Genomic DNA, 26,541 nt, shown 5'->3' on the forward strand with positions numbered 1-26,541 from the left:
AACTCTTGCAGGGCCTGTAGAATTGTTTGTTTTGAATTAACGCTCTGAAATTGTTATTCCGAGAACATGGCATTGAAAAAGGAAAGTTAACTCACAGGGTCCCTTGTGCAATCGCCTAAAATGATTCTAATGCAGAACTAAGATGACTAATTGAAAATTAGGCAGAAAGGAGAAAAAAAAAGGAAGGCAGGGAGGTTAACCAGATGCTAGTCTCCGGTATGCTACCCTACACTGGGGTTGGGGAATAGGGTGTTGAAAGAGAAAAAGAGAGTTAAAACATAAATAAGAGAAAAACACCGACACACACGCACACACAAAATCAGTCGACTCAGAGGCGTTCCGACAGGCCAGTAGTTCGCAAGAAGCCCAGTAGCGCTTGAACGGCTTTCTTCTGTGACGATGAGTCATGACGGTGGCGCAGTATTCTTTCTTCTGACAGCGGCTGGTCATATCACCTGTTTAGTGTATTAGAAAGGTGTTGTCTCTCCAGGTTGTATTCTGGGCAGTCCCACAGGATATGTCAAATTGTTTTTTCATCTCCGCAGTGTGCACAGTCGGCGGTGTCGGCCATACCTATGCGTAACGCGTACGCACGGGTAAACGCGACTTCCAACCATAGTCTGCACAGAGCAGCAGCGTCACCTCGTCGAATTTTTGTTAGAAGCTGTAAGCTTAACGTTGGATCAAGGGATCGTAATCTTGCATGCGTTAAGAGAGGCTAATTCCAAAGAGCCATGGAGCGTTGGCGAGCAAGCATGTGGAGCCTCCTAGCAGCGTCCGTCCTTGAGAGAGAGTGCCTCCGAGGTCAGAGGAACTACAAGCTTTTGGAACCTTTCTTGCCTCCGCAATCAGTGACCAAGCGACAGTATCATCTGGTGACATCACCACTATGACATCACTATGACATGATGATGATGGTGCTAATTTTGGAGACGTGCCACCATCATTGCGTCCTATAGGTTGACGTCATCACATGATGATCTTTTTGAACCACTTGTGTTGACACTGGTGGGCACATTTCGCGTTTTATAAAACAACTAAGGCCGTTATCTCAATAATTTCGATGCACTCTGGGACGATAACGTAGGCCATTTTTCTTGATCGATCAATCTGTCATGCGTTCTAATGAAAAGTGAAGGTGAGCGCGAATTACGAGACGCGCGTTTTATGTCGTACGAGTTTCGCATGGGCACAGCTCCGCATTTGTTGCGTCCGCACCTGGGCGAGCGTGTGTTTGAATTTGTGAGTGAATGCAAAAGTAAACTCGGCTTGCCCGTTTCACCTCCTACGTCTTCAAGGACGCAGAAGCTAGTCCACGTTGTCCAAAGGGAAGCTGGTGCGCCGAGAACAACCCGCGCGCCAGTCCTCTTAGTAATATGCATGCGCCGCAGGTGGACTAATAAAAAAAAATGGTGGTTCCGAGCGTGAAACCATGGCGTCGACTTTCACGGTCATTCAGAGAGAGACGGCTGTGAGATGCCTTTACTGGATGTTTGTTTTGCGCACACAGAATCACTTTTATGGCAGGCAGACGCCCAAACAACAACTTGCATTGGGGTGACACTTTAGCCGATATTCAAGGCAACGGCTGTGGAAGTGCGTTTTGTGGAGAGCGTAATCTACCAAATGATACAAGGGTGCCGAAAAAATTGTGTCACTGAGATTTACAATGAGCATTGGGCGAAAAGATGCGTCGTGTCATTTTCTTGTGGTTTATTTGTGTTGTCGTCAGAGATGTTCGGGAGCATATGTGATAAGAGGACGACTATTTGCACTCTCTAATATGAGTGGCATTGATATTGATTACAAGATATTCTTCCAAAACAAGTCTAGCGTAAGCTCTCTCTGAATACTGGGGCCCTGTTATCAGTTTTATTTTTCGTGAATATCACGTATGCGGGGCTGGCGCTGATCCCCTTCTTAGGCATAGAATGGCGTCATTTGATTGAACAGTATCGCAAACAGCAAATAAAAAGACCAAAACAAAACTGTTGGCCTTCACATGGAGCTGGAGAACACATTTTCTTCATTTGTTCTTAACGAGCATGCCTGTTGTTAGCACAGCAGGCGTATATAGCAGCAATAAGCGTCTATACAAATGGGCAATCGAGTAAATTTGTGACAGTGTTTACTCAGCTTGAATCCCTTCATTTAATACATTAGTAGTCAGGCAGCGTAACGAGGTCATTATGAAACGTATTCAGTTGTTTTTGTGTTTGTGAGTTCACTAACCAATGACGTATACGAGCCTCATTGGGTAGCGTATCAGTGCGAGCCTGTAGCACTGTTCTGTTCATGTGGAGATAACGAAGCAATTACTGTGGCAGTGGGCCTGTCGTGTGTGCGTGGTGGTGGCAGTAAAAACTTTATTTTTTTTTTTGCAAGAAAAGGGGCAATGGGACAAAGATTAGCAAAGGTTGCTACGCTTGGTAGTCCTCCGTAACCTTCTCTGCCCAACCCTGGATGGCCTCCTGTAAGTCGGGTTTCAAGCTGCGCAAGGCAGCCTAGTTTCCTGACGAGGTGATTAGTAAATACGGGGTTACATGATTACACGCGATACGTCTGTCGTAAACAGTGCAGTGCAAGTTGATGTGTTCCGGCCGCGTGGTGAAAGCCAAATGCGTCTCCATCATACAAACGTGGACACTCAATGCGAGAAATAACAAGCCACGCTTGAAAGAACAGTAGAAGCAGAATTCTCGAATATTTTCCCTCGTAAATGTTTTCTAGCTGAAGTCAGCTACTTACTTCAATTGTGTGTCCAGTAACATTACTGGTTGCATAAGAAAGAGATAGAAAGAAAGAAAAAGGGAAGGATTCTTGGCGAGGTGAGATTTGAAACCGTGAACCCACGATCCGAAGATGACTGTCTATACCCGTTCGGATATGTAGGCATGCTGACATAGCCGCGCCGTTTTATTGTACCTTTGTTCAAGAACTTGGATTAATATTGAACGTTTTTGTAAAGAGGCGGTTGACCTGAGAGTGGGGCAGCACGGGCGCACTAGGGAACCATTCCACAACAAGCTGCTTGCTGTGCGAGCGTCTTCATTTGGGCGAGCTATCTTGCTCCGGGGTGAAACAAGCATGAAGTATAGCCGTTCCAGTTTCCTTCAGTTTGGCATTGAAATTGAACGATTCGCAGCCACTTAAACGTTCGTGGAAGGCGTCGGCCCCACTCCATGTAGCATATGACGTCACACAGGACATGCTAAAATGGCGGCCGCCAGCGGTGGGTGGTGCTTACTGCCGATAACACTTAGGAGGTATTTAACCTACGCCTTTAAAGGTTAAACGCGACAGCGATATCTTGTCTCTGGAACGTAGTTCTAAGCGTTTAGGGCATGAAATGTTTTTGAACTTGCCATGCACACACTGCGCGGTTTTAAGGAAATACGTGCAGTAACGTGAGGGCCTTTTGTAACGGGTGACCGAGTTTAAACCATAAGTTCATCACATGTTCTGCCGTCTGCGGCTGGGCGTAGCCTTCACCAATGCCTACTCATTTAGGACAGGGATGACCGACAGCGCAGAGTGCAACGACTGTGCCGTCGATGAGACACATCTTAAGTTACTGCCCGGCATACACAAACGAGAGGCTTCACCGGCGCAGTGTTTTAAATCAACTGGAGAGAAGTGATTTCACTGTCGGGAAAGTATTGGGACCATGGTACTGCCCGTCCAGTTTCCGAAAGGCAACGAAAGCACTGTTGAATTTTCTCAAAGCCACCGGCCTGTTTCATCGTTTGTGATGGTGAAACTGTTACGCGTCGGCCCAGACAGTGACCTTTCATCTCCTCCTCTATAACTTTCCTTCCCCTCTCCCCTTCCCCAGTGCAGGGTAGCCTACCGGGGCTCAGCCCTGGTTAACCTCCCTGCCCTTCTCCTTGTGTTCTCTCTGACGCCCGATGACAATATACGCTTGTACCACGCATTATTACGGCAATATTTCATGTTGTATTGTGAAGCATATATACACGATGCGTCTGTTTGTAAAGCATGAAGGTTACTTTCACGGAATTTTCTAGCAGAGGAAGTTACTTTCGCTGCATTCACGAGCAGACTTGTGCTTGTGGGGTAAAACAACCAGCTGCCACACAAACGACCAAAATTCGATCCCCACTCGGACCCACCAATTTTTATTGACATAATTTTATTTGCATATTTCTCGATTTTCGGTAACGCACAAGATGATAATTTTTCGCTCACAACCAATGACGCCGACACCGAAGCCGGCGCTAGAATCCGGGCGGAACAAGCTCTTTAACGCAATCGCGTCAATAGACCCTGCAATTCTTCCTTTTCGCTGATAACCACAAACCATGGTGTGGCCGTGCCGTGGTCATCTGCACGATTCAGGCAAGTGGAAGCGTTTACGTGTTTTAGTGTTGTACACAAAGAGGATCTGTACGTATCAATGCAATATGCTGCGTGCTCCCTGAGTTACGCTTGCCGTTAAATGTGTACTGACACAAATTTCAGAAGGTGAGATACCTTGTGACGACGGATTTGTGTGGATCATCACAATTACCGCCCACAAAATATCAACAAAAATATAGGCTACAGCGTATTTAAATGATAACTTATTGCATTTCCTGCTCAGACATACGCTAAACATAACAATTCTCGACATTCATACCAACTTGGTTGCAATGTACGCAAACAGATTGCCCCGCCGTGGTGGTCTAGTGGCTAAGGTACTCGGCTGCTGACCCGCAGGTCGCGGGTTCGAATCCCGGCTGCGGCGGCTGCATTTTCGATGGAGGCGGAAATGTTGTAGGCCCGTGTGCTTAGATTTGGGTGCACGTTAAAAAACCCCAGGTGGTCGAAATTTCCGGAGCCCTCCACTACGGCGTCTCTCATAATCATAACGTAGTTTTGGGACGTTAAACCCCACATATCAATCAATGTACGCAAACAGAAACCACCTACGTCACGAGTTTGTGTTGGCTGCTTTGCTCAGTGCGTACGCTATCTTGCTCAGTTGTCAGCATGGTTCTCACGTGTACCCGTGATTATTTTGTGTGGGCATGTGACAAGCTGGTCTTATAAAAAAGCCACCCGAAGGTTTCGGCTTTCTTGGTGCGCCCTGAAAACTAAAGTATACGAAAGCTTTAAAATGTTTGACTCTCACTCGCTCGATCAAGCGAGCTTTCCATCTCTGACAAGGGCTTCATTTACTGCCTGTTGCAGCATAAAATGAAAAAAAAAAACAAAATACAGAGTATTTTTGTCGATATTGATTGTACTTTTGTAAAATGACCTGCTCTGACAGACACTGCTCGACAGAAACTTGTCAAGACGGTGCAGAGGACGCAGTATTCTGGCGCTAGTGGGACTAATCTTGCTGAGCACGGCGCATATTGTGTAAAGGTAATCAGTAAATAGTGTCACACTTGCATCCCCTTCGTCACAACAAGTAATGCTCATGAAGCTGATCTGTTCTCTTACTACCTTGATGAGAAGTTGAGCGCAACAAAAGACTAACAAAAAATTCAGCTCTGTACACAGACTCCAGTGGAAAAGCAGTTAACTTCGATCTGGTTCACTCGCTGCCAACTTCGGAGGTAGCAGCCGTGGTGTAAAAACTCGAACAAAACCAATTAAAAAGCTATCGCTCATGCTGCCTTGCTCACTGCCCGAGTCGAAAACACCGTTATTTACAAGTAATTACCGTCACTGACTTGCAAGCGATTAATCAAGAATGAAAAGTGTCTGTTTACTTCATCGATTTTTCCCTTTGAACACAGGATACTCCAATATAACAAGCAAAATAGACAATAAAAGGTTAAAACAAGTTTCAGGCCGGTGAGATATGAGCAAACAGCGGCACTGTTAAGCACGCGCCTCCGTTTGGTGAAAACAGATTCAGTTGTTTCTACGTCAAGTTTTTCTTCATTATTTTTCTTTTACTCATAATATTTCTAGCTTTGTATCTCTCTGCATAATTTTTCTCTTTCTATTTGTCACATTTATTTGTTATCTCTTTCAAAATTTTCACCCTCTCTGCTTTCCCTCCTCTTAACCCTCGCACTACTCCTGTTTGATAACCTTAACTTCTCCCCATTCCAATTACTCTACTATATCGTACGCGGTAATGCTATATTTAACCTCGCACCTCCTTCTCTTCCTCACCTTTTTCCTCCTTCTCGCCCACACTTCCCATTGCCATTTCTTTGTTGAACAATGATATGCAAAGCTATGTTCTGCCGAGAGCTTCTTATCACACACCCACTTCTTCTGTCTCCTTCCCCGTTAAGTTTCGCAGCCGGCGCCGTACAATTTCTAAGCTTAAAGCAATACTTTTTTGCAGACTAGTTGGTTCATATTGAAAAATTGAATTGCTGCACAAACTTGAAGAAAAAAAAAACACTGCACTCTTTCCTGTCTCTCTTGTTTTTTTCTTCAAGTTTGTGCAGCAATTCAATTTTTCTAAGCTTAAGCTTGTTCGCTGTTAAAAATGGAGTAATAAACATAGCTGTAAAAGAGCCAGGGTGAACAGGCGGGAAACAGTAAGGCGCGTGTAGTTTATCATAAAGGTAAGCAATCTTATTCTCTCTCCCAGCCGTCGAACGCCGGAGATCGTTTATTTGACAAGAATGCCGGCACCGGGGGTTAAGGGCAATTCGTTTTCCGACTTCTGACGCGTGAAGCGGCACCCGGGCAAATATCGAACTTCGATACATGTGAAGAGAACAGTTGAACCACTCCCAAGCGGTGCAGCAGAGGCGGCGGGGCCGAACGCCGTCTCAATCATTCTGATCTCGCGCCGTCGCGGAACGTAATAAATTGCTCGCTGTGCACTGAAATCTCGCACCAATCCTTCGCGTTTGATATTTCTTTCGGTGAGATGAAGATGCCAGCCTGTCTAAAGGTAGTGGTGGTGGCAGTGCGTGGCAACGCAAGTGCGTGCGCACGCACACACAGACTGCACACACGCACCCATACGTGCGCGTTCATACATACATACATACATACATACATACATACATACATACATACATACATACATACATACATACATACATACATACATACATACATACATACATACATACATACGAACATACATACATACATACATACATACATACATACATACATACATACATACATACGAACATACATACATACATACATACATACCTACATACATACATACATACACACATAGATACACACATACATACATACATACATACATACATACATACGAACATACATACATACATACATACATACCTACATACATACATACATACACACATACATACACACATACATACATACATACATACATACATACATACATACATACATACATACATACATACATACATACATACATACATACATACATACATACATACATACATACATACATGCATGCATGCATGCATACATACATACACAAACACTTTCTATAGAGTGGCCATGCAGAGGCGAAAAGAACGCCTCATCGATTTCCGAGCGCCTCGCTTCTTAGATGAGTGGAGAGCGTCTATGTTCCAGTGGAAAGCGGTATAGAAAAATCATTACTAAAGAAGTAATAGAAGATAGAAGACACCAGCTTTAAATAATGCACTCTCAGGTGTACATCTTCGCTGAGCCATCCCTGGGCAGAAAAACGAGATTTCCTGGGAGTACGTTCGCGAGTTTAGTTCGGTAGGTCAGAGTCCCATCGATATCCTCGCTTAGATCAATCCGGAGACCCATTCCCTCCCATGCGTAGATATATGGTTTCCAAGAATGCCTTATGATTTTTTTATAGATGAAAGGTATGTAGGAAGCAGATTTGGCAGTATAACCCGCACTTCTCGTTTTTTTTAAAGCAGAAAGGAAATTGAAAGCCGGAGGACGCAGTTTCTTTTAAAAAAATTTCCTGGTTCAAGCTGATGGGCTGCTCGCCAAATCTTACTGAGACATCAGCATATCCCACAGTTCATATCAGGAATGCACTGCAGCCTAGAGGTGGGCCAATAATTTCATACAACCTGGGGTGCAGCCTGTCGTATATTATTGTCTCGCTTCATTGAGAGTATTCTACATTGCAGACCATAACCAGTTGCATGTCTATGCGGATCACATCTGTTATACCGTTATCCATGAAATTGTGTACTAGAGCTATGTACTTCCGGAATCACGAAAGAACTGCAGGTCTCCCAAGAAATCATTCCGCTGTTGTAATATTGATGCAGGAATAAAAAGCCATCCTCATTCACCCAAGATACACTAGCGAATATGGTATCCGGAGACTGGTTTTGCGCAATGTAGCAGTGGTAGATATGTTTGCAGAATCTCGTAGAACTAAAATTCAAAATGTGAAATATCGGTCACTTTTGGACTATTTCGTGGCAATGAATGATGAAACGAAAAACGTGACCAGCCTTTTGTCGTAGATTTTGTAGTACTGTGCATGGAATAATTGGCATTTTCATTGAAGATATTCATTCTCTGAAGCTTTAGCAGGGTAGCAAATCAATTGCAACATATTGACCGTCTTGTAAAATTCGCCTCAATTTAATCACAGATGTTTACAATAACGTGGGGGCTCGAAGCAATACGCAATGGCTCAACAAAAGATGTATGCGTCTGCAGCCTCCACGATGTTTTGGTTCCAACGTTGCACAGTCTTTGCTCCATGAGTTCTGTTCACACACCGAAAAATATGTCACAAGCCACACAGTATATGTGGAGAGAGCTCCATCTAAGCGAATTCCATAGGGTAATTTTAGTAGAGTTCATCGCCGTTCAGAAAGCAGCGCAAATTGCCAAGCAATACGATGCCTTCAGTGAGGTGCACAAGCTGGCAGCCAGCCTACTCTGTGCATGAATGGAATACAAAATGGAGGAGACACGAAGTTTAACCAGACAGCGTTCCAGTTGGGTACCCTACATCGGCCCTACATCGGGGAAATAATAATAATGTATTATTATTATTATTATTACACACACACGCGCACTCGCGTAAACACGCACACAGAAATAAATAGTCACATGAAAAACGTCTATAAACGCGTGGCAAAAGTCCGTTTACTTCAAAAAAGCGAGGAGGGCTTGATGGTCCTGGTCACGCCTATAGAAGCTCAACCTCTTGGGAACAGACAATCATCAAGAAGGGCACTCAAGTGAACAAATGAATGAAGTTTTTGAGTTTAGCCTAATTTCGTTTGAGTGACACGAGTATAGGTGAGCATGTGTGGAGAGATTCGCCGTTTGCACCGGCTGTTGAGATCGTCATGGCAAAAAGTATCAACGTTATCGCGGACAAATAGAGAGGGTGCATCAGATTGCCCATTCCCAACAGTACGATGATTTCTCGATTATAGTAGTTGAGGTCTCACGTCCCAAACCTCCAATGTGATTACGAGGAACGCATCTGTGGAAATCTACGGCGATTTCGAGCATCTGGTGTTCTTCAAGTGCCCCTAAAGCTGAGCACACGGGCCTCTATCATAACGCCTCTGTCACTACCGGCATTCGATCACATGAACTTCAGGTCAGCAATCGAGTACTGTAGCTAGTAGATTACACCATGGCGGCATACCGAAATGTATGCTCAGCCAATCAAATACATTAGCATATATTCGTTTTATTGGCCGGATTTTCACACATAGTTAATCAAATTGTTCGTGGTGCTGCGGAGGAATGAAGATGAGGCCTGCCCTGAAATTGTTGAAGATAGATAATTTCTTGGGAGCATATAACAAGTAAACTATATGTAATATGTGTACCTCTGTGACATATATACGATGCTACAAAGGTCTGATTACAATTCTAGTTGATTGCATTTGGGAGTCGTGCGACTTCGCGTTTTAAATTTATCAAAGTATATTTTTCGAATTCATACGAGGGGCCTTGGAAGAAAATAGAAGCGGTTTTCAGTGCGTAAGCTTAAGAACTGCTGGAAGAAAATTGCAACCTTTTCTGCTGCGCTGCTCCTGTTGGCGGAAACGAGAACGGCAATTTTCACCCACCTGTGTGATTGGCATATTTCTAATGCTGTTCTCGTCCGTTTCACAGAATCAAGCATAAGCCTAACACCAAACAGCATTTGTGTAAGATAATGAGTCGTGAAAAGCACGGATGTAGTGAGTGCGGAAATCTTTTCAGGAGCTTGTTTGCAGTGCACTGAGCCTCTGAGAAAACTTACCAATCGCGCAGAGATGGTTGTCAGAATATATTTGAATACTGATTATAGATACGTTGGGAGAATCACACGCTGACAGGTTTGAAAGGAGGTAACGTGTTAAGGGCGCTCGAAACTAGGTCTACCCTTGATATCTTTTATCATAAGTTGCATTTACGTCTCCGAAATAAACAGAGATCCTTCAGAATTTTTCTTTACTGACAGGTACCTGTCATATCGAATAATTCATGGCGTCATATGTAGTTCTGTATTTTTTTTCATGCCTGCGCGTCTCCATCAATTTGTTCCTAAAACGTGTTATATTTGTTCTTTTAATGCTTAGTACATAATCTACACAACTATATAACCGTTGTATTCGAATATGAATGAAATATAACACGTTTATTCCAAAGAAACATTTTTGTACTTATTGGTTTTCTTTCTTGATGCACGTCAACGCAAATAACATCACCTTTCGTATCAGAGCTCGCGTCTTGTTAAGACGCACTCGAGATCGTGTATGACAGCACGCACCCTTTCTGCTCGCCTGCAGACAAGAAGGTAGCGGGTTTAATCCCGAACTTGACGGCCGCATTTCGACGGAGGTGAAATGCGAGAGGCCTGTGTACTGGATGACGCCAGCGCACGCTAAAGAACACCAGGTGGCCGAAATTTGCGGAGCCCTCCTGGAATAAGGCTTGCCCCATAGTCATGTCACGGTTCTGGTACGTAAAGCTCCGCAACAACAACAACAACAACAACAACAACAACAACAACAACAACAACAACAACAACAACAACAACAACAACAACAACAACAACAACAACAACAACAACAACAACAACAACAACAACAACAACAACGACAACAACGACAACGACAACGACAACGACAACAACAACGACAACAACAACAACAACAACAACAACAACTAATAATAATAATAATAATAATAATAATAATAATAATAATAATAATAATAATAACCCTTCTGTCTACGTAAACTGCGTTTGTCGGTACAGCAGGTTCACAAAATCACAAAAACAAAAGAAAACGCTGCCGCTTACCAATCTAGCAGACATTGACACCTTCAACAGCATGCCTGCGTATACGTTTAAATACGAGCACTAACATTTATTTTTTTATGCACAAAACACGTACTCTATACTGGGCAAAAACAAACAAACAAACAACACTCTAAACAGCTTCAGCTTTACTTAAACACTCGGACAACTAAGAGGGCCAATTAAGACTCTTAATTTAATGCATTTTCAAATATAATTAGCAAGGAATCGGGGAATGATCTCTGCTAGGGCACGCCAAAAAAAAAGGAGTCCCTACGCCGCTCACCCGGTGACATGCACATAGAAAAGTCCGTACGTTGGCCAGCTCATAAAGAATGTACCAGTGCGGGCGACGGAAAATCGCCATCCACATCTAGAGATAGCTCGTCACCCACCTATAGCTCGCATGTTCACCCTCGTTGCTCGACAGATCCATGATGCCGCGCTGTCACACTCGCGAATGGGTCGCTTGTTTACGGCCAGCCGCCGAGTGCGCAGGAGAAACACGCCTCGCGAATACCATACAGAGTGTTGTCAACTATATACATCCTGAATTATTCAAACGCGGCTATCACGGACTGGCCAGTCGTGAACTTTTCTTTTCACACGTCTACGAATACACGACTAAAATCATATGTACCACTTGAGAAAGTTGCGAGTTCGTGAGATAAACTCACAGGGTCTCCCATGCGTAACGCCTAAGACAAGTCGAAGACGAAAGCCGGCTTTGTTTTTTTCTTCTTGTTAGATGTATTGAACTTCGTTGAGGCATTTCTCTTGGGTAGTTGAATTGGCTGAATGCTTCCATATCACTAGCAAACACGTAAAGGACACTACAAGAAGAGACAGGACAACCTCTAGACTTCAACTAGCAGTTGTTCAGTCTCTTTTTGTGATGTCCTTGTGCGTGTTAGCTAGTAATATGAAAGTATTGAAACTGCCTCGCCCTCCTCTGCAAAATTTCTGCATATAAAGTGGTATTTCACTGCCGTCAGTATTGTGAGCAGTCCTAGCATTCGCACCTTTGTACAGTCTACGAGAATGTCCCACGTTTGGCCTAATGAAGATGTTGTGTGATGACGTCTTTATGACAACACAGATCTTTTTGGCAATTTGTTACTTCATTGCCAAAATGACGCCATCATGCGGCGATTTTTGCATTGGTCGTTTTGATTTCGACACCCCCGACGCCGACGGTTAATGTTTGTGTTTTTGGAGGTATTTAAATCTTCACTGTAATAAGTATTATTCAGTGTATTGTGAATGGCAGTCCTTATTATGTTTGGTTTTCGCCTATTCATTGCGAACCGTTAGAGCCAAATGACTTCCTTGCGAGTACTGTTCTATGGGCTTAAGTGTAGTAACAAATGTTTTGATTTACAAAATTGTGTTTCAACAAACACATGCTTGCTGCTGTTAAGAAACTCTAGAATGTTGGGACCAGTGTGTATTGCCAATGCATATCCAAGCCATTTTGTTAAGCTGCAGCAGCTCTTAAAACGAGGCGCAAAATCACTGTGATGTTGTAGGTATTAGTATAGATAAAAGGCACGAAAAAAGCTGTGTCGGGAATTTGACTTGGTTTCTGTATTCTCGGGCCAATTCGGAAAACACTAATTCTCAGAGAACAAGCAATCTTCCTAGCAAGCATAATTAATAGCGAAGATGACCTGAGTGTCACAACTCGATCTTGTGTCAAGAAAACAAACACAAAAAGACGTGTTGACAATGCGGCCACCGGCCTCAGAACTCTTGTCCCTTGATAACTGACTAAAGAGCTTTCGCACCTTACGTGTGGCTAGCCCAGATGAACAAGTCAGATATCATGGGACTGTCCTACGGATAGGAGAGCCATTTATGATGCTTCATAAAAGCCACCTGTACAGATTCGACTACTTGGTGAGCTGGCTATTTAGCTCGTTTGCACGCCCTTTTAGCGAGTAAGTATACGCGTTGCGGGAGTCAGTGTGACGTATCATTCCCATCTCGAGCCTTCGTCGTACGGTCGTTTGGAATCTCGGCTCTCATGTGTTGGAGACATTGTTATCCTGGAAAGCAGATCGTATCCCCCATTTGCGCATCTATCTATTAGCGAAAGCGACAGCTGTAATACTCACTGACGATGTCTTCTTAGCGGCCGGTGCATGGCGGCTCATTGCTGGCGCTGCTTGTTGTTACGACTGGCTTCGCCGGAACGTAAGCATAGCGGAAATCGATGTCTGACCAGCATCAATACGTGGCGATGCACTGACGCTAAGATACAGTCAGTCCTGTCTTCTGCTATCAAGTAGCTGTGTGTACGAGTGCTCCTGCCGAACTCGTTTTGGCGGTAAGAGCACAATGGTGTTCAGCTGAAAGGTTGTGGTTGGCTGTACCGACAATTATTTCCGCTACACGACAGTTTGTTTTGGGGTTAATGTGTTCGTACTTTCAGCGCTTGCTTCCGCTGCCATCTCTATCCCGGCTGCGGCGGCTGCATTTCCGATGGAGGCGGAAATGTTGTAGGCCCGTGTGCTCAGATTTGGGTGCACGTTAAATAACCCCAGGTGGTCTAAATTTCCGGAGCCCTCCACTACGGCGTCTCTCATAATCATATAGTGGTTTTGGGACGTTAAACCCCACATATCAATCAATCAATCAATCAATCCGCTGCCATCTCTTTATTTTTGCGCTTCCGTGCGAACATGCAAGAGCTAATCCCACCCCTTCTTCCCCTGGCTAAGGGATGTCTTTTGTTCGTGCCAATCGTTTTTGGCGAGAGTTTTCATGCACCCGTAACCGCATCCACATGCACAAACATGAATTCACATAGACTGACGTCATGCGTGTGTAGACACAAGCACGCATGCGTATATTGAGTCGCGGGATACGTAGTTTAATATATGCATGGTCTTCAAGTAGCCGTGCTTGTCTGTCGTTATAGTTCTCAGAACATGAGGACAACTAAAGGTAGCGTACGCACATAAACGAGCCTTTTGCTCGACTGCAAAAGACAAGATATGAAGCCTTAGTTCGTTCACCCGTGCAAGAGGGACTATATACGCACAGTCAACCCCAAAAGTTTACGGACCCTCAAGACATTTCTGCTGCGTCAGCGGCGATCGACAGCACCGCAGCGCCTGAGAAGCATCCCTCCCTAAATCTATGGCCTGTCCCTTTTTTCTCTGTGTATACATTATTGTTGCCTTGCACTGTCACTGCTTTCACTGCGTGCTACAAACGGGCAGTTGACAATTCCACCGATTTCCCTTTCTTTGCATTACTGGGTTGCGCATGGGGGCGAGGGCATGAAGGTGAGAGGGGTTGACATAATTGGGAGAGCCTTTCTGCGACTCAAGTGGGAGGGGGGGGGGGATGCAAGGTTAGCCCTATACATTATTATAATAGGGAAGTGGGCGCTGCTACGAACCTTTGTCCTCCCTGAGAAGGAACCCCGCGAACGCCTGTGCTTAGCACCGTAAATGAAACATCAGGTGTTCTCGGTGTCATTATCGTCGAAAAATACGGGTGTTCATAAGTTTCATAACTTTGCGAATGAAAGAACGACGTGAAATGTAAAACTGAGTAAACCTGCGCAGAAGCATAGGCGCCCCTCCCCCTTTTATGTGATAGGAGGGGGGGGGGGGTTACCTTTTTTATCTGGCTCCTTCGAGCACTCGCCTGTGCTCATGTCCTTAGCAGCATCCGCGGAAAATGCCTTCAACTTTGTCCCGATTATCGGGCTGTACGATATACTTCGAGTGTAGCATGTGCATTTCAGAATGGCAGCCGCCACTGTACAGACCTGTGTCGAGCGAAGCGTCTCCGATGTCTAAGGACAGGTCGAGGGATGCGATGATGTCGGTGCAAGGCTTGCGCACTGCCTTGCCAGCCAGTGTTGGCGGCCAGCAGGTGAAGGAGTCCCAGGCTGCCGGACACTGCACCGAACTCAAATATCCTGCAGCAGAGAGTGAAAAAAAGGAAAGACAGGCTTTAACGACGTCTTGCTCGAACAGAATGTGAGAAAAGGGGGTGTGACGGTTAGTAAAAATTGTGTCATATAATGCATTCCGAGTGCCCCCTCAGCCGTCAATTACCCTCCCCCCCCTCATTCTCATCCACAAGGCCGATATTTCTTTCGGCTTTCACCCTGGTAAAGTTAAGCAATGGATCCCCTCCCTTCCTTATTTCACACAATGGGATTCTCGCTACACATTTGTTCCTAACCCTTGCCTTTCCTTGCGTCTTTTCTCTCTCTCTCACTCTTTGTTCCTAAACACTGGCTCACAATGCGCACTTTTTCTTCCTTGTTTTGACTCAGCTTCGTAATCCTCATCCCATTGTTATCGGTAGCTCTTGAACAGACCCTCATTTTCTTCAGCTGACGTTAGCTTTTCCGAAATACCTTCGAAACCATCACACAGTTCGCGTTACCTGTTCCATCGCATGAGGCCCTCCAATTGTCTATGGGTGGATCTTACCCGACATTTACGTCATTCGCTGTGAGTAAAAAAAAGCAGCGTCTGGCATTTCGCGTTGGCGCAAACTTATGACACGACTTTATTTCAGTTGAAACAGTGCTTCAAATCACTACCTACCTTTCTTTCTTTCTTTCTTTCTTTCTTTCTTTCTTTCTTTCTTTCTTTCTTTCTTTCTTTCTTTCTTTCTTTCTTTCTTTCTTTCTTTCTTTCTTTCTTTCTTTCTTTCTTTCTTCCTTTCTTTCTTTCTTTCTTTCTTTCTTTTTTGTTCCTTTCTTTCTATCTTTCCCCCCTCTCTCTTTCTTTATTTTTTTCTCTCTCTCTTTCTTCTTTTCTTTTTTCTTTGTTTTCTTTCTTTCTTCGTTCTTTCTTTTTCTCTCTTCCTTTCTTTCTCTCTTTCTTTCTTTCTTTCGTTCTTTCTTTGGCAAAGACAACAGTGCGGCAAAAACAAACAGTACGCAACCGTTACGGCACAACTGCACGCGAAGCCCCCTTTACGAGAGAGTGCCACACCTTCATGCTGCAGCGCGTAATATCAAAACTCCATGGGGATTCGGCGCGCGCAATTAAATGCAGGGCTTCACGGCAAGTTGTTGCTTCACCATGGTGTCACTGTCACACATGCTTTACATTTGTTTCCCCTTCTTTAGGCCCCTGGAAGGACAACTGCACCATAGGTGGTAAAAAACTGATGGCAACTAACTTTCCTCTTTACTCTGCAGTACGTATACGTGCGTGCCATTCCTATTTGGCAGAGCCACCATCTGCAGCAAGGTGTGGAAGCGGGCCAGTTAGTAACCACCGTCTGCACAGCGGCGCATTTGAGGGCTCGAAACGCGCGCCATTTCGAACGTATATAGATACTAGTTAAATCTGTGCAGTACTGCAGAACCCGGTTGACATGTAAAATGTGAGGTGGCGGAGAGAGAACACTTTGCGATAGGAGACCTTCTTTTTGTGACATGAGGTTTCGCAATGAGACCCTGTGCATAGCTTTTCTCAAAGTTTAGTCCTTGTTTTTCTTTGTGTCAATAGTTTAACAAAGGAAGGCTCTTACGTTGATTTGATGCAAAAGCATGCACTTAGAATACGACCACCGCCTTCCTGCATTTCAGAAGAAAGATACGACGTGGATTCGTGTTACCAGGGACAGAGCTTTTGTCGCAGCTTTCTGAGCACGCGAAAAAGGAAACTAAAAGGAGAGAACAAGAAAATAGCTTTCTTAAAAGAAAAAGAAAGCGCAAATAAACTGGAGAAACTGTGCAAATAGCTGGAGCAACTGTGTACTAAGCATACTTCGGCGATACCTTCAGCTGCCAAGTTAATTACTGTGATAGGAGTTACTTATCAGATAACGTCATCGCACGTCTCCGAAGCATGGGTATATTTTTGCTTCTAAAACATAAATGAAAGACAACAAATGAAGAAACTTAAAGTCGTCACTGTGCCTTATGGCGTTACAATGAAATCCATATGCACGTGAACATAAGGCCCGAACAGTAATATCAAATATGTTGATATAAGAACCATGCAACTAATTTGAATAAATTGACTGAATAAAGAAGCACGTGAGCAAGAGAAATCAAAAGAAAACCAAAAGACGTCTTTACAACGTGCGCCCAAATACTATAGCGCCACGATTCACAGAGAAAATCAGTCAATGCGCTGCTATATCGTAAAATTAAAATGTCTGTTTTTGCGCTTCGCGCTGTTCTGCCGTCTATTCTCTGCACCTTATTGCTATTATGACTACCTTAGGAAGAGAATGAAAGCGCGAATATGCCAAGAGCAACCGAAGAATCAACTCGTGCCGAACCATACCATGTAATGCGTTGTGCAGAACATAGTAAGGAAAGCAATCCTGGGTGATAATAGAAACATTCCCACACAGACACACGCGCACGCACACACGCATGCACAACCACAAACACAGCACGCGCGTGGGTGCAAGTGCATGCGCACGCGTGAAAACGAGAACTGCTGCGAAGAATAGTGCAAAAATTTAGAAATGAAAAAAAAATAAAAGTATTATTTTCTACCTTGTACTGAGAGTGTGTGCGAGGCTATATGTGCATGTTCGTGATGTTTCCATAATTTAGGGTGAGAAAGATGAGTGAGAGAGACAGAAATATGAAGAAAGATATAGAGGTTAACCAGAGGAAGACCATGGTTTACCACAATGTACCTGAGAATAAGAAAAAAGCAGTAAAAAGAATGAAGCAGAAAAAGAGGTTGAGACAGCAGGCAAATAAAAATAAACGCCAGGCCTGCGCGGTATAGGCGCAGCACAGTCACAGCGAAAGCTAGAAGAGCGGCCTTTCAGAGCTTTTTCAAAACACTGATAGGCTAACTACTGCAAGCACACGTGCTTGGTACCCACTAGGGCCTTAATAATAAACTCTTGGGTGGTAGGCTGGCATTCGCTATGCTATTTTTCGTCATTGTTCTGAGAATCGTAGTATCCGCTAAACTCGTGCTAGGCATTTTGTGTCAATTGTCCATGCGGTGGCTGACGACGATGATGAATTATGGCTGAAGTTGCTACGCGCCACAGTCAATAGGGTAGCAAGAACAAGCGTTTGTAATGGGTTGGGGCATTGGATGGCCCACTCATTACACTAAACACATTTTGCGACGACTGGTTGTTATTTCACTGTAGTAAAACGCTTTATAGGTCGTATTAACGCGATTGCTTTTCCGACATCAAGCCTGCCTAAGGCAAGTTTGACAACAAGTCACAAGCACCGGAGTAGCTATGCGTACCCTGGACAGTGAATTGTAGACTCTGCAACCAACCTGAGACTATAGAGCATTTTTTTATTCATTGTCGTGATGCTTTTTATTTTTGGGACATTCTAAAAAGAACGTTAAGAAAAGAACTTCCAATCACAGCCCATGCATGGTATTAGGTTCCTTTCGTTCAAAAAGAGTCTGACTGATAGTACTCCTTATGACTTGTTTCAGTTGTTGGGACTTTGTTCATTATGGAAAAGTCGCATGATCGATAGACACGCCGAGCCACCACGGTCGACGAGATCTGTCTTCCGAGAAGCAGCTGCTCAAGTGCGCAGTGTTTTCGAGACTTTTGACCCCGTTCCGGAGTGGCTTCCCGTTCTTGACGCTTGTGTGTGTTTGCCTGACTTCTGATGAAGTATGTTCTGTGTACTTACTGGTGATAATTTCATTCATTAAAGAAAAAAAAGCACCGGAGTAGCTCAGTGGTAGAATACTGGGCTGGCACCCAGCGGACCTGAGCTCGAGCCCCACTGTGCCATTGGTGCAATAATTTTTTTCTAATTTCGCGTGATTTGGTTATGGACACTTGGGGCAGCGGCGGCAGGCAACATGCAACAGCGCGTGACCCCTGTTGTGATCTCGTAACAGCTTTCGCTGTAAAATGTAGTGACTAGAGCACCATCTGATAACTACACAGTTACATTGTCCTTAAACAGTCGCAGCTTGTCACCCAGTCCGGTTGCTTGAAGGCGAGCTTTGACGAGTGTGTTATCAAGAAGTCATTCATGTGGTACATATTCAACGCTACTTCAACAAAGGATCTAACAGCCCTTACCACTTCACAGAGGAAGCATAATACGTGGTGGAAGAAGGCGACGTTCTAACATGGACAGAGAAGATAACGTTAACTTTGTTTTTCATTACCAACACTTATGAACTATATCAACTTTATTTCACCCTGAACATTATTTGCTCCGAGAATACGCCAGCAGGTTCGAGCTTTAACGTCCTCACATCCTTATCAGCGCTGCTTAGGGGCCTTATCAGCGCTGCTTACGGGTCGTATTCTCGTATGACCCCTTGAAAGACGGTATAGAGGCACTGCGAGAGGCACTGAGAGAGCCAACCATAGAGGCACTGCGGCAGCTGCAGGGAGAGGAGGCCGAGGCGAAGGGGCGCGGTTGGAGCTACATTAGTTTTTTGGGGGGACTTTAGCTCTGGCTTTCACGATCGCACTGTAAGTAAGCCACGCGTCTTGCGAAAAAAATGATAAAGTCCTTAAGCAGACGACGCGCGCTGATGAAGAGACGTATCTTCTTGCTCTCTCGTCATCCCACTCCAGGCGTAGCTTTCAGAGCACTTGCTAGTTCGAGAGGAGAGAGATCCCTGCAACTCCACTCGTACTTGATGGATTCTAATTTTTTTTCTCTTCTGTATAGCAGTTCACTTCCGAGGCAATAGGCTCTATTAACGAAATACTTAGAAAAGCCTTGCCCCAGCGATAAGAGGAAAAGACATTGGCTTTTTTTTTGTTTTGAAGCCGCCTAACATGTTCACAGTGACACCTCAAGTAGAGTGTATTCTGTACCCCAAGTACCAACACACTAGTGGTCAGAGAAGCCAGCCTAACAATCCCATCCTCAGTCTTTCCCAAGGGCATATTGTTGAGCCCAAAGCCTAACGCTATCTCCTGAAAGCTCACACGGTGCGAGTAGATTCGCTCTGTCAGGGACTTATTCTCCCAGAGTAAACGATGCAATCTGCGAATGCCCACGTTCTACCCTCTCACTAAGCCGTAAGCAGTAGATGGAAGGGTAGGAAAGCACCTTACCGTGTTCGGTTTTAATTGACGGTAAGTGTTACATCCTCCACTTCTATTCTTCTACACAAGTAAGCCACGTTAAAGAAACCCCTCGCCTATCTATTCTTCGACGTGGCGCGAGTTGTGTCGACAGCGATTGCGCAGAGTCGTCTGCACCCGGCAATAAAGATGCCGCATATGTAAAGTCCTCTCCCCCATATTACATGCATGCTCGTGTGATTCTCGCGCGCGGGCGAGCCCCCTTAGGCGACCGCAACTATACCATTACCAGAACCCACGCGTTCTTATACGTCGGAAGGCAGCTGGTCGAGGTGGTGGCGTGCTTCGAATGCGCAATGGCCATTGTCGCAATGCGACGGCGGCGCCCGCACGCAAATTCTGTGCAAAGCGAGACCATTATGACGTTTATCGCGGCCGCCGCCGCCCGTACTGAAGCACGCGCCTTAATGATGAGCTTTCGTTTTTGTTTTGTTACTTACCTCGAAATGGGAGCCGTTCTCAACGCTCCCTTTGCTTTCTCCAAACGTGAGTGTGGACGGCTGGAAAAGGCTGGTGGAAAAGAGAACGATCGTTTTGCCGTGCTGTCGACTCGTTTGGCGATTCCCCGGGCACGTTACATTAACGTCGTTCGTCGCCCATCTCGCCCCTCGATCAGTGGCCGCTTTGCCTGCTTGTATCTGCCCACCTCTCCCACGTCTCCGCTTCTGCTCTCAACCTGTGCCACATAAGCGAACCGCGGAAAGTGGGTGGTCCGTTATAAGCGCTCTAGTGGGACACTATACGTTGCGTAAGCGACCCGCATGCGGAGAAACACCTTTCGATTAATCGCACCACCCTGAGCTCTGGATCTCGCCGGAGTGTAATTATTCTCGGGTACTAATCTCTTCAAAGTTTTCGCGAGTCGACGGATACACGAAATTCTCGGAGGTGTATGCACGAATGAATAATTTATTTGAAACATGGTTCTCGCAGCGGTGCTGGTTCGACTGTTAAAAAAAATTGTACATACGTGCATTGCAGATGCAGGCGCATTCATGTGATTACGCCTGGTAACAGCTACCGCGATCTCGACGCAAGGGGCCCGCGGATTGTACGCGTATAGTGTTGTTCACAGATATTCAAATGCGTGAAATGTCACTTTATAGGGCTCTGCATTAATTAACGTTGGGGCATTCAGAACTACAGGATTGTTTTACGCTTGCGATTAGCTCCAGTCGTATGACCATATTTCCTAGCGGCGACCAAAAGGTGACTCAATACGGCAGTTGTAAACATCTGCCTCTGACTTATACTCTGCCTCCACACGAAGTTCACGTCTTCATCGCTATTGTCCGGTAAAATAAGCTGACGTTCTGTTCCTGAGCATCTCACTGGTTCTGAAGCTTGTGACTGCAGTCAGGTGGCGAAAAAAAAATCGATGACAGCTCAATTGTGAAAAACTAGTGGCTTTGGGAGGGGCGGGTGCCAAGTGGCAGTACTGTTAGCGATCTGTCCCTTTACGACTAACATTGTCGCGCGACCATAGTCACAGCTGTGAACGAGTCTTAGAAGATGGTTAATACCGAAAAATGCGAGATCTTGCGAGACCGGGTGTCAAGATGCAAATGTAGATTGTGACGCACACTCATTTCCAGCAGTGCTGCCAACAGGTGCAGTGTGTGTGACTTCTTGGACTTCTTTACCGAAACCTCATCACTCCACTTTCTTACTCAATGCGCGAACAGAGAGAACTTGAGCCACTGAAAAGCTAGAGAGCGTAATGCTTTTATGTTCGCGCAAACGCAACCTCCACAAAGAATAAAATAAGCCTGGGGCACCCAAATTACAGAATTTCGTATGTATTACTGCATTTTCACCGTTTTTCCTGCTGTGCTTATTGTGCTATAGAACAGACTCGGGCCCTTAGTCTAAGGACGTCGTGGTTATATTGTTCATCATAGCAACCTTAAGGTCCATAACGCTGCATCGATTTCGTGAAACAAAACATACAGTGGAGGTCCGTGTCTCGTATTTTTTAGACTAAAATACTGTGTAAAAACTTTCACTGGTTTCCGAGGAAACGTAGCTGAATAAAAAAAATAATAAGATGCCAGTACACGAAGTAAGTCATTCTACTAGCGCTTTGACCAGAACGAGGGCTTTGACCGAAACGCAGAAACATATGCAATACATGTTCATGGGGGCTGTACTTCTCCTTTTTACAGAATAAAACTACCGAACATATCAATTTACTGTTTCTCGGGGCTTCAGTGATGTCATGAATGAATGATCAACGGTAAAGTCTTGAGATGTCATAGATCAGGCAGGTTCTCGTAATTTTATGTACGCGTTTCAATAGCTTCGAAACAAGTGGCTGGTGCACTTGGCCATTCCATTGTCACATTTTACACGAATTGACTATGTTTGTTCTATACGAGTGGTTGCAATGTTTAAAAAGGAGCAATGAAAACGCCAATAAACAACATCGTATTTCACTTATTTCGTAACAATGTCGCACACTGAGGCAAATGAAGGTTCTCATCGCATATTTATTATCTAGTAAAAATAAGATAATCATTGTTGGCGTTTTGTGTTCGAAAACAGCGATATGACTATGCGAAATGTCGTAGCGCAGAGTTCTGGCTCTTTAAAGGGACACTGAACTAAAGTAGAAAATCAATATAGACTTTTAAACGATGCTCTGAACACTCTATTGTCGTTATTTCATTACCGCAGATGTTTTATAGAATAGAACATCAAGCTGAAAGATTAAATTTTAAATTATTTCCTGGAAATTCGGCACGGGACTTCAGGAATTTTTCGCCTCGCCGCGGTGGTCTAGTGGCTCAGGTACTCGGCTGCAGACACACAGGTCGCGGGATCGAATCCCGGCTGTGGCAGCTGCATTTCCGATGGAGGCGGAAATGATGTAGGCCCGTGTGCTGAGATCTGGGCGCACGTTGAAGAAATCCAGGCGATCAAAATTACTAGAGCCCACCATATCATTGCCTCTCTCATAACATTGTGGTGATTTTGTGACGTTAAACCCCACATATAATCAACGTCAGAAATTTCAAACCTGCTTTTTTTCTATTTTGGCGACATTGGTTCAACAATATATTCTGAAGCTTTGGATGCTATTAATGTGGGTCCCATGGAGGATAACATACTACATATTCAACGTCTGGAAATTGCTTAGGCCCTGTTTGATGCCCTTAAATGAATGACAATCTGGCTATTGGTGCTGACACTACAAGGTGACGTTATCACTGGCATATTGTTGTTGGGTGTTTTAGTCCTTACGAAATGTCTTGTCGGGGCCAGCGAGGTGACTTTGGTATTGTGAAATAGCATTTTAGAAGTGCGGGAAAAATCATTTTTACATTTGGTGTCCCTTTAATTTGCACCTAAATCTAAGGACATGGGCCACAAGCACTTTCGCCTCTATCGAGAATGTAACCAACGCACGTCATTATTATTTAATCAGTACCCTAGTATAGCTGACTTCAGACAGCAGTAATCAAAACCACTGTCTGAAATGTTATAAATATGAACGCGAGATGGCTTCAACAAAAATATATTTGAAAAAGCTATGATTTTATCGCTTAATTGAATTACTTGCGCCCTTGAGATTCGGCGACAGCCGCCTTAAAATAACACGGCATTTTTATACCTTCCTTGTTACGCGGCTAAATCATGAGAGATGAAGAAATCTATTCGTGCAGTTAACAAAACTAAATACTGAGCGCTGGTCTCAAAGTGAAAAAAAAAAAACGTTGATGAAAGGATAGTCACTGTCAGTACTCCCTAATACGACAATATCAACCTCCCATGCTTTGTAGTACACGTCCAATGCTTCGTTATCTCGCGTTGGAAATGTTGGAAGAGCTGCGAGACAAATACAATGGGCTCGTTAAGGAAAGTAGTTGAGAGGTACGAGGACGAGAAGGCTCACTCAAGATGTCTTCGTTGGGTCAGCGAAAGGCTTGGCGGGCTCTTGTGATTCGAAAGACCGGCCATTCTTTGCGGCCTGCGGGAGCCTTTGTCTTCGTCCTAATGAAGTGGTCGGTGCGCTGCCATCGGGGCGCGCCGCTCATGCCTGACCAGCTCCCCGCAGATTCCACAACAACAAAAGTTATCTTTCCTGATAGGGAAGGCCGATAAGTGATCTTTTTCAGACTATAGTAAGATCTCGGACGGCTGTCGTAAGAGTGCTGACCACATAGATGTCATCTTTTTTTTTGTCTGTGTCAGTACTGCAGTTCAATTAGTCATTTTTTCCAAGTATATTCTGCTCATCTCCCCGAATTAAGCACTAGTACGAAATGAAGGCAACGAATTTGTTCCCCCAGTTTTTTTTTTCTTAGATCTCGACTGATGGGTTGAAGCAGCGAAATGAACACTAAGCGTAGTACCTGTGCTTAAAAATCGTTATTATTCACTTTCGCTTTCAGTTATCTTGTAATACGTAGAAAAAGTCTAGTACAAAATTACTGCTCAGGTCACCACTAGGTGTGGCGTTCACTTGTTACCTACACCTTATCGGCCATGAGGACAGTCCGAATCATGAGGACGAATCATGAGGAATGTGCCACTCCTGAGACCGCTAAACACCCTAGCGCGTCTGCCCACGACATGACATGTAAAGACAGTCGTTTGACGGGCCTCTTGTTGAAATTTCTCAATTAGCGATTATCCGAAAAAGCAATGTTGGGACATTTGCTCGATCCTTGTCATCATCAGAGTACTGCCAAAGCTACCAGCTGTGGGCCGTTGCCTGAAACGCTGGATTCCTGGCCGCCTATCTTCGGGCAAGACCGTTGGGCCAATGAAATTTGCTCAACCTAACTAAGCTCAATTTTTTTTTGAATGAGACTGAACTGGACAAGAGACTGTTACCGGTGTTTTGAAGTTCAAACTTGTTTTATTGCCATCTTTCTACAGGTGATCAATAACTTCTCTATACTTCTTTTTCCACCCCCATCCACTTGTCTGTCTTGAAGTAGCAAGCCAGAACATTCATTCAGGTAGACCTCTCAGATTTTCTCTGTCTTTGTCTCTGTGCTGCAAGTTTAGAACATTGATATGGCATGCATCGCTGACAAGTCAGTGTGGAAACTTGTTTTTTGTTCATTGATTTATATGTCAAGCTTAAGGTCCCGAAACCACCATATGATTATGAGAGACGCCGTAATAGAGGGCTCGGAAATTTAGACCACCTGGGGTTCTTTAACGTGCACCGAAATCTGAGCACGCGGGTCTACAGCATTTCCGCCTTTACCGAAAATGGAGCTGCCACAGCCGGGATTTGATATCGCGGCATGCGGGTCATCAGCCGAGTACCTTAGCCACTAGACCACCGTGACGGGGCTAGTGGCTAAGGGTGCGCTCAACTAACAGACCAGAACGGGGCTGTTCTGGTCTGGTAGTTGAGCTCTCAAGATGAGAGACACCGCAAGTGAACGGACAGATATGTACGCCATTTACTAAGTACTGGAAATATTTGCCTGTAGTAAGCCTAACGTGCTATTGCTGTGATGAAGAAAGTAACTAATGCATTTTTATAAAAGCACGGTTCAAAGTGTTTCAACACCCAATGCGACATGCGTACAGATGTAAGCCTGCCCTAAAAACCCCCTCTCCCTGTCTCTCTTGGGGTTTGCCTTAATGCAGAATATGGGCCACTTCAGCGCTACACAAGAAAAACAGGTTGTTGACAAAGTGATGAGGGAGGGGTCGGTGTTTCTGACGCCTTTGTTTGGCAGTGCATGGTTAAGAATTTAAGAATGTTACTTCCAGTGCGCACTTGTTAATGTGCAGTCTGCATGCTTGCCAACTGAACTCAACGATACGGACATGCTACGGCGACTCTTTGTCTGCCCATATCATTTCTTTATTGGGGCACAGCACATTGTGGAGACTTCGATGAGCGATAAAATAACTCGACTCCCCCACGGACATTTGCCACCTGATTTGGTTGTGTCAAGTTCCACAAGTCATCGAGACAGCTTTCAGAAAGAATGGCTTGACCCATGGTTAGAATGATCATACAGGCCATGGCAAACTGTGCGATGAACAAAAATGTGATTATTGCAAAGTGTTTTGAGTATTCATACTTGCTTTGTATTTAGAGAACTATAGACGTGACGGCTGCAAAGTTGCAATTTGTTAACATCTGATAAACAATTAGTTTGAAAACTGAGCCATCACTATCGTGGGTATGCTTAAAATTAACTTGCATCTTATTAAGATTATTGCTACCTTTTCCGAAATTTGTCTTTTTCGTCCTGTCTACATCTTCTGAACCACGATTAGTAACAGTTCGTTTATCAGTGTTTGATGTACAAGATATA

At 44.5% G+C, this 26,541-nt stretch overlaps 1 protein-coding gene across 1 annotated transcript in view; it reads right to left on the reverse strand.

Annotated features, from left to right (window-relative positions):
- The window catches only part of LOC119162961 (corticotropin-releasing factor receptor 2-like), a 200,666-nt gene that overhangs the window by 75,073 nt on the left and 99,052 nt on the right, over positions 1–26,541 (reverse strand). Inside the window, exon 2 of the mRNA XM_075882053.1 lies at positions 14,979–15,131. Within this exon, the coding sequence (XP_075738168.1) occupies positions 14,979–15,131 (153 nt within the window). The remainder of the gene's footprint in view (positions 1–14,978; positions 15,132–26,541) is intronic.

Source organism: Rhipicephalus microplus, chromosome 2 (genome assembly GCF_043290135.1).
Source record: "Rhipicephalus microplus isolate Deutch F79 chromosome 2, USDA_Rmic, whole genome shotgun sequence".
Classification (NCBI taxonomy): domain Eukaryota; kingdom Metazoa; phylum Arthropoda; class Arachnida; order Ixodida; family Ixodidae; genus Rhipicephalus; species Rhipicephalus microplus.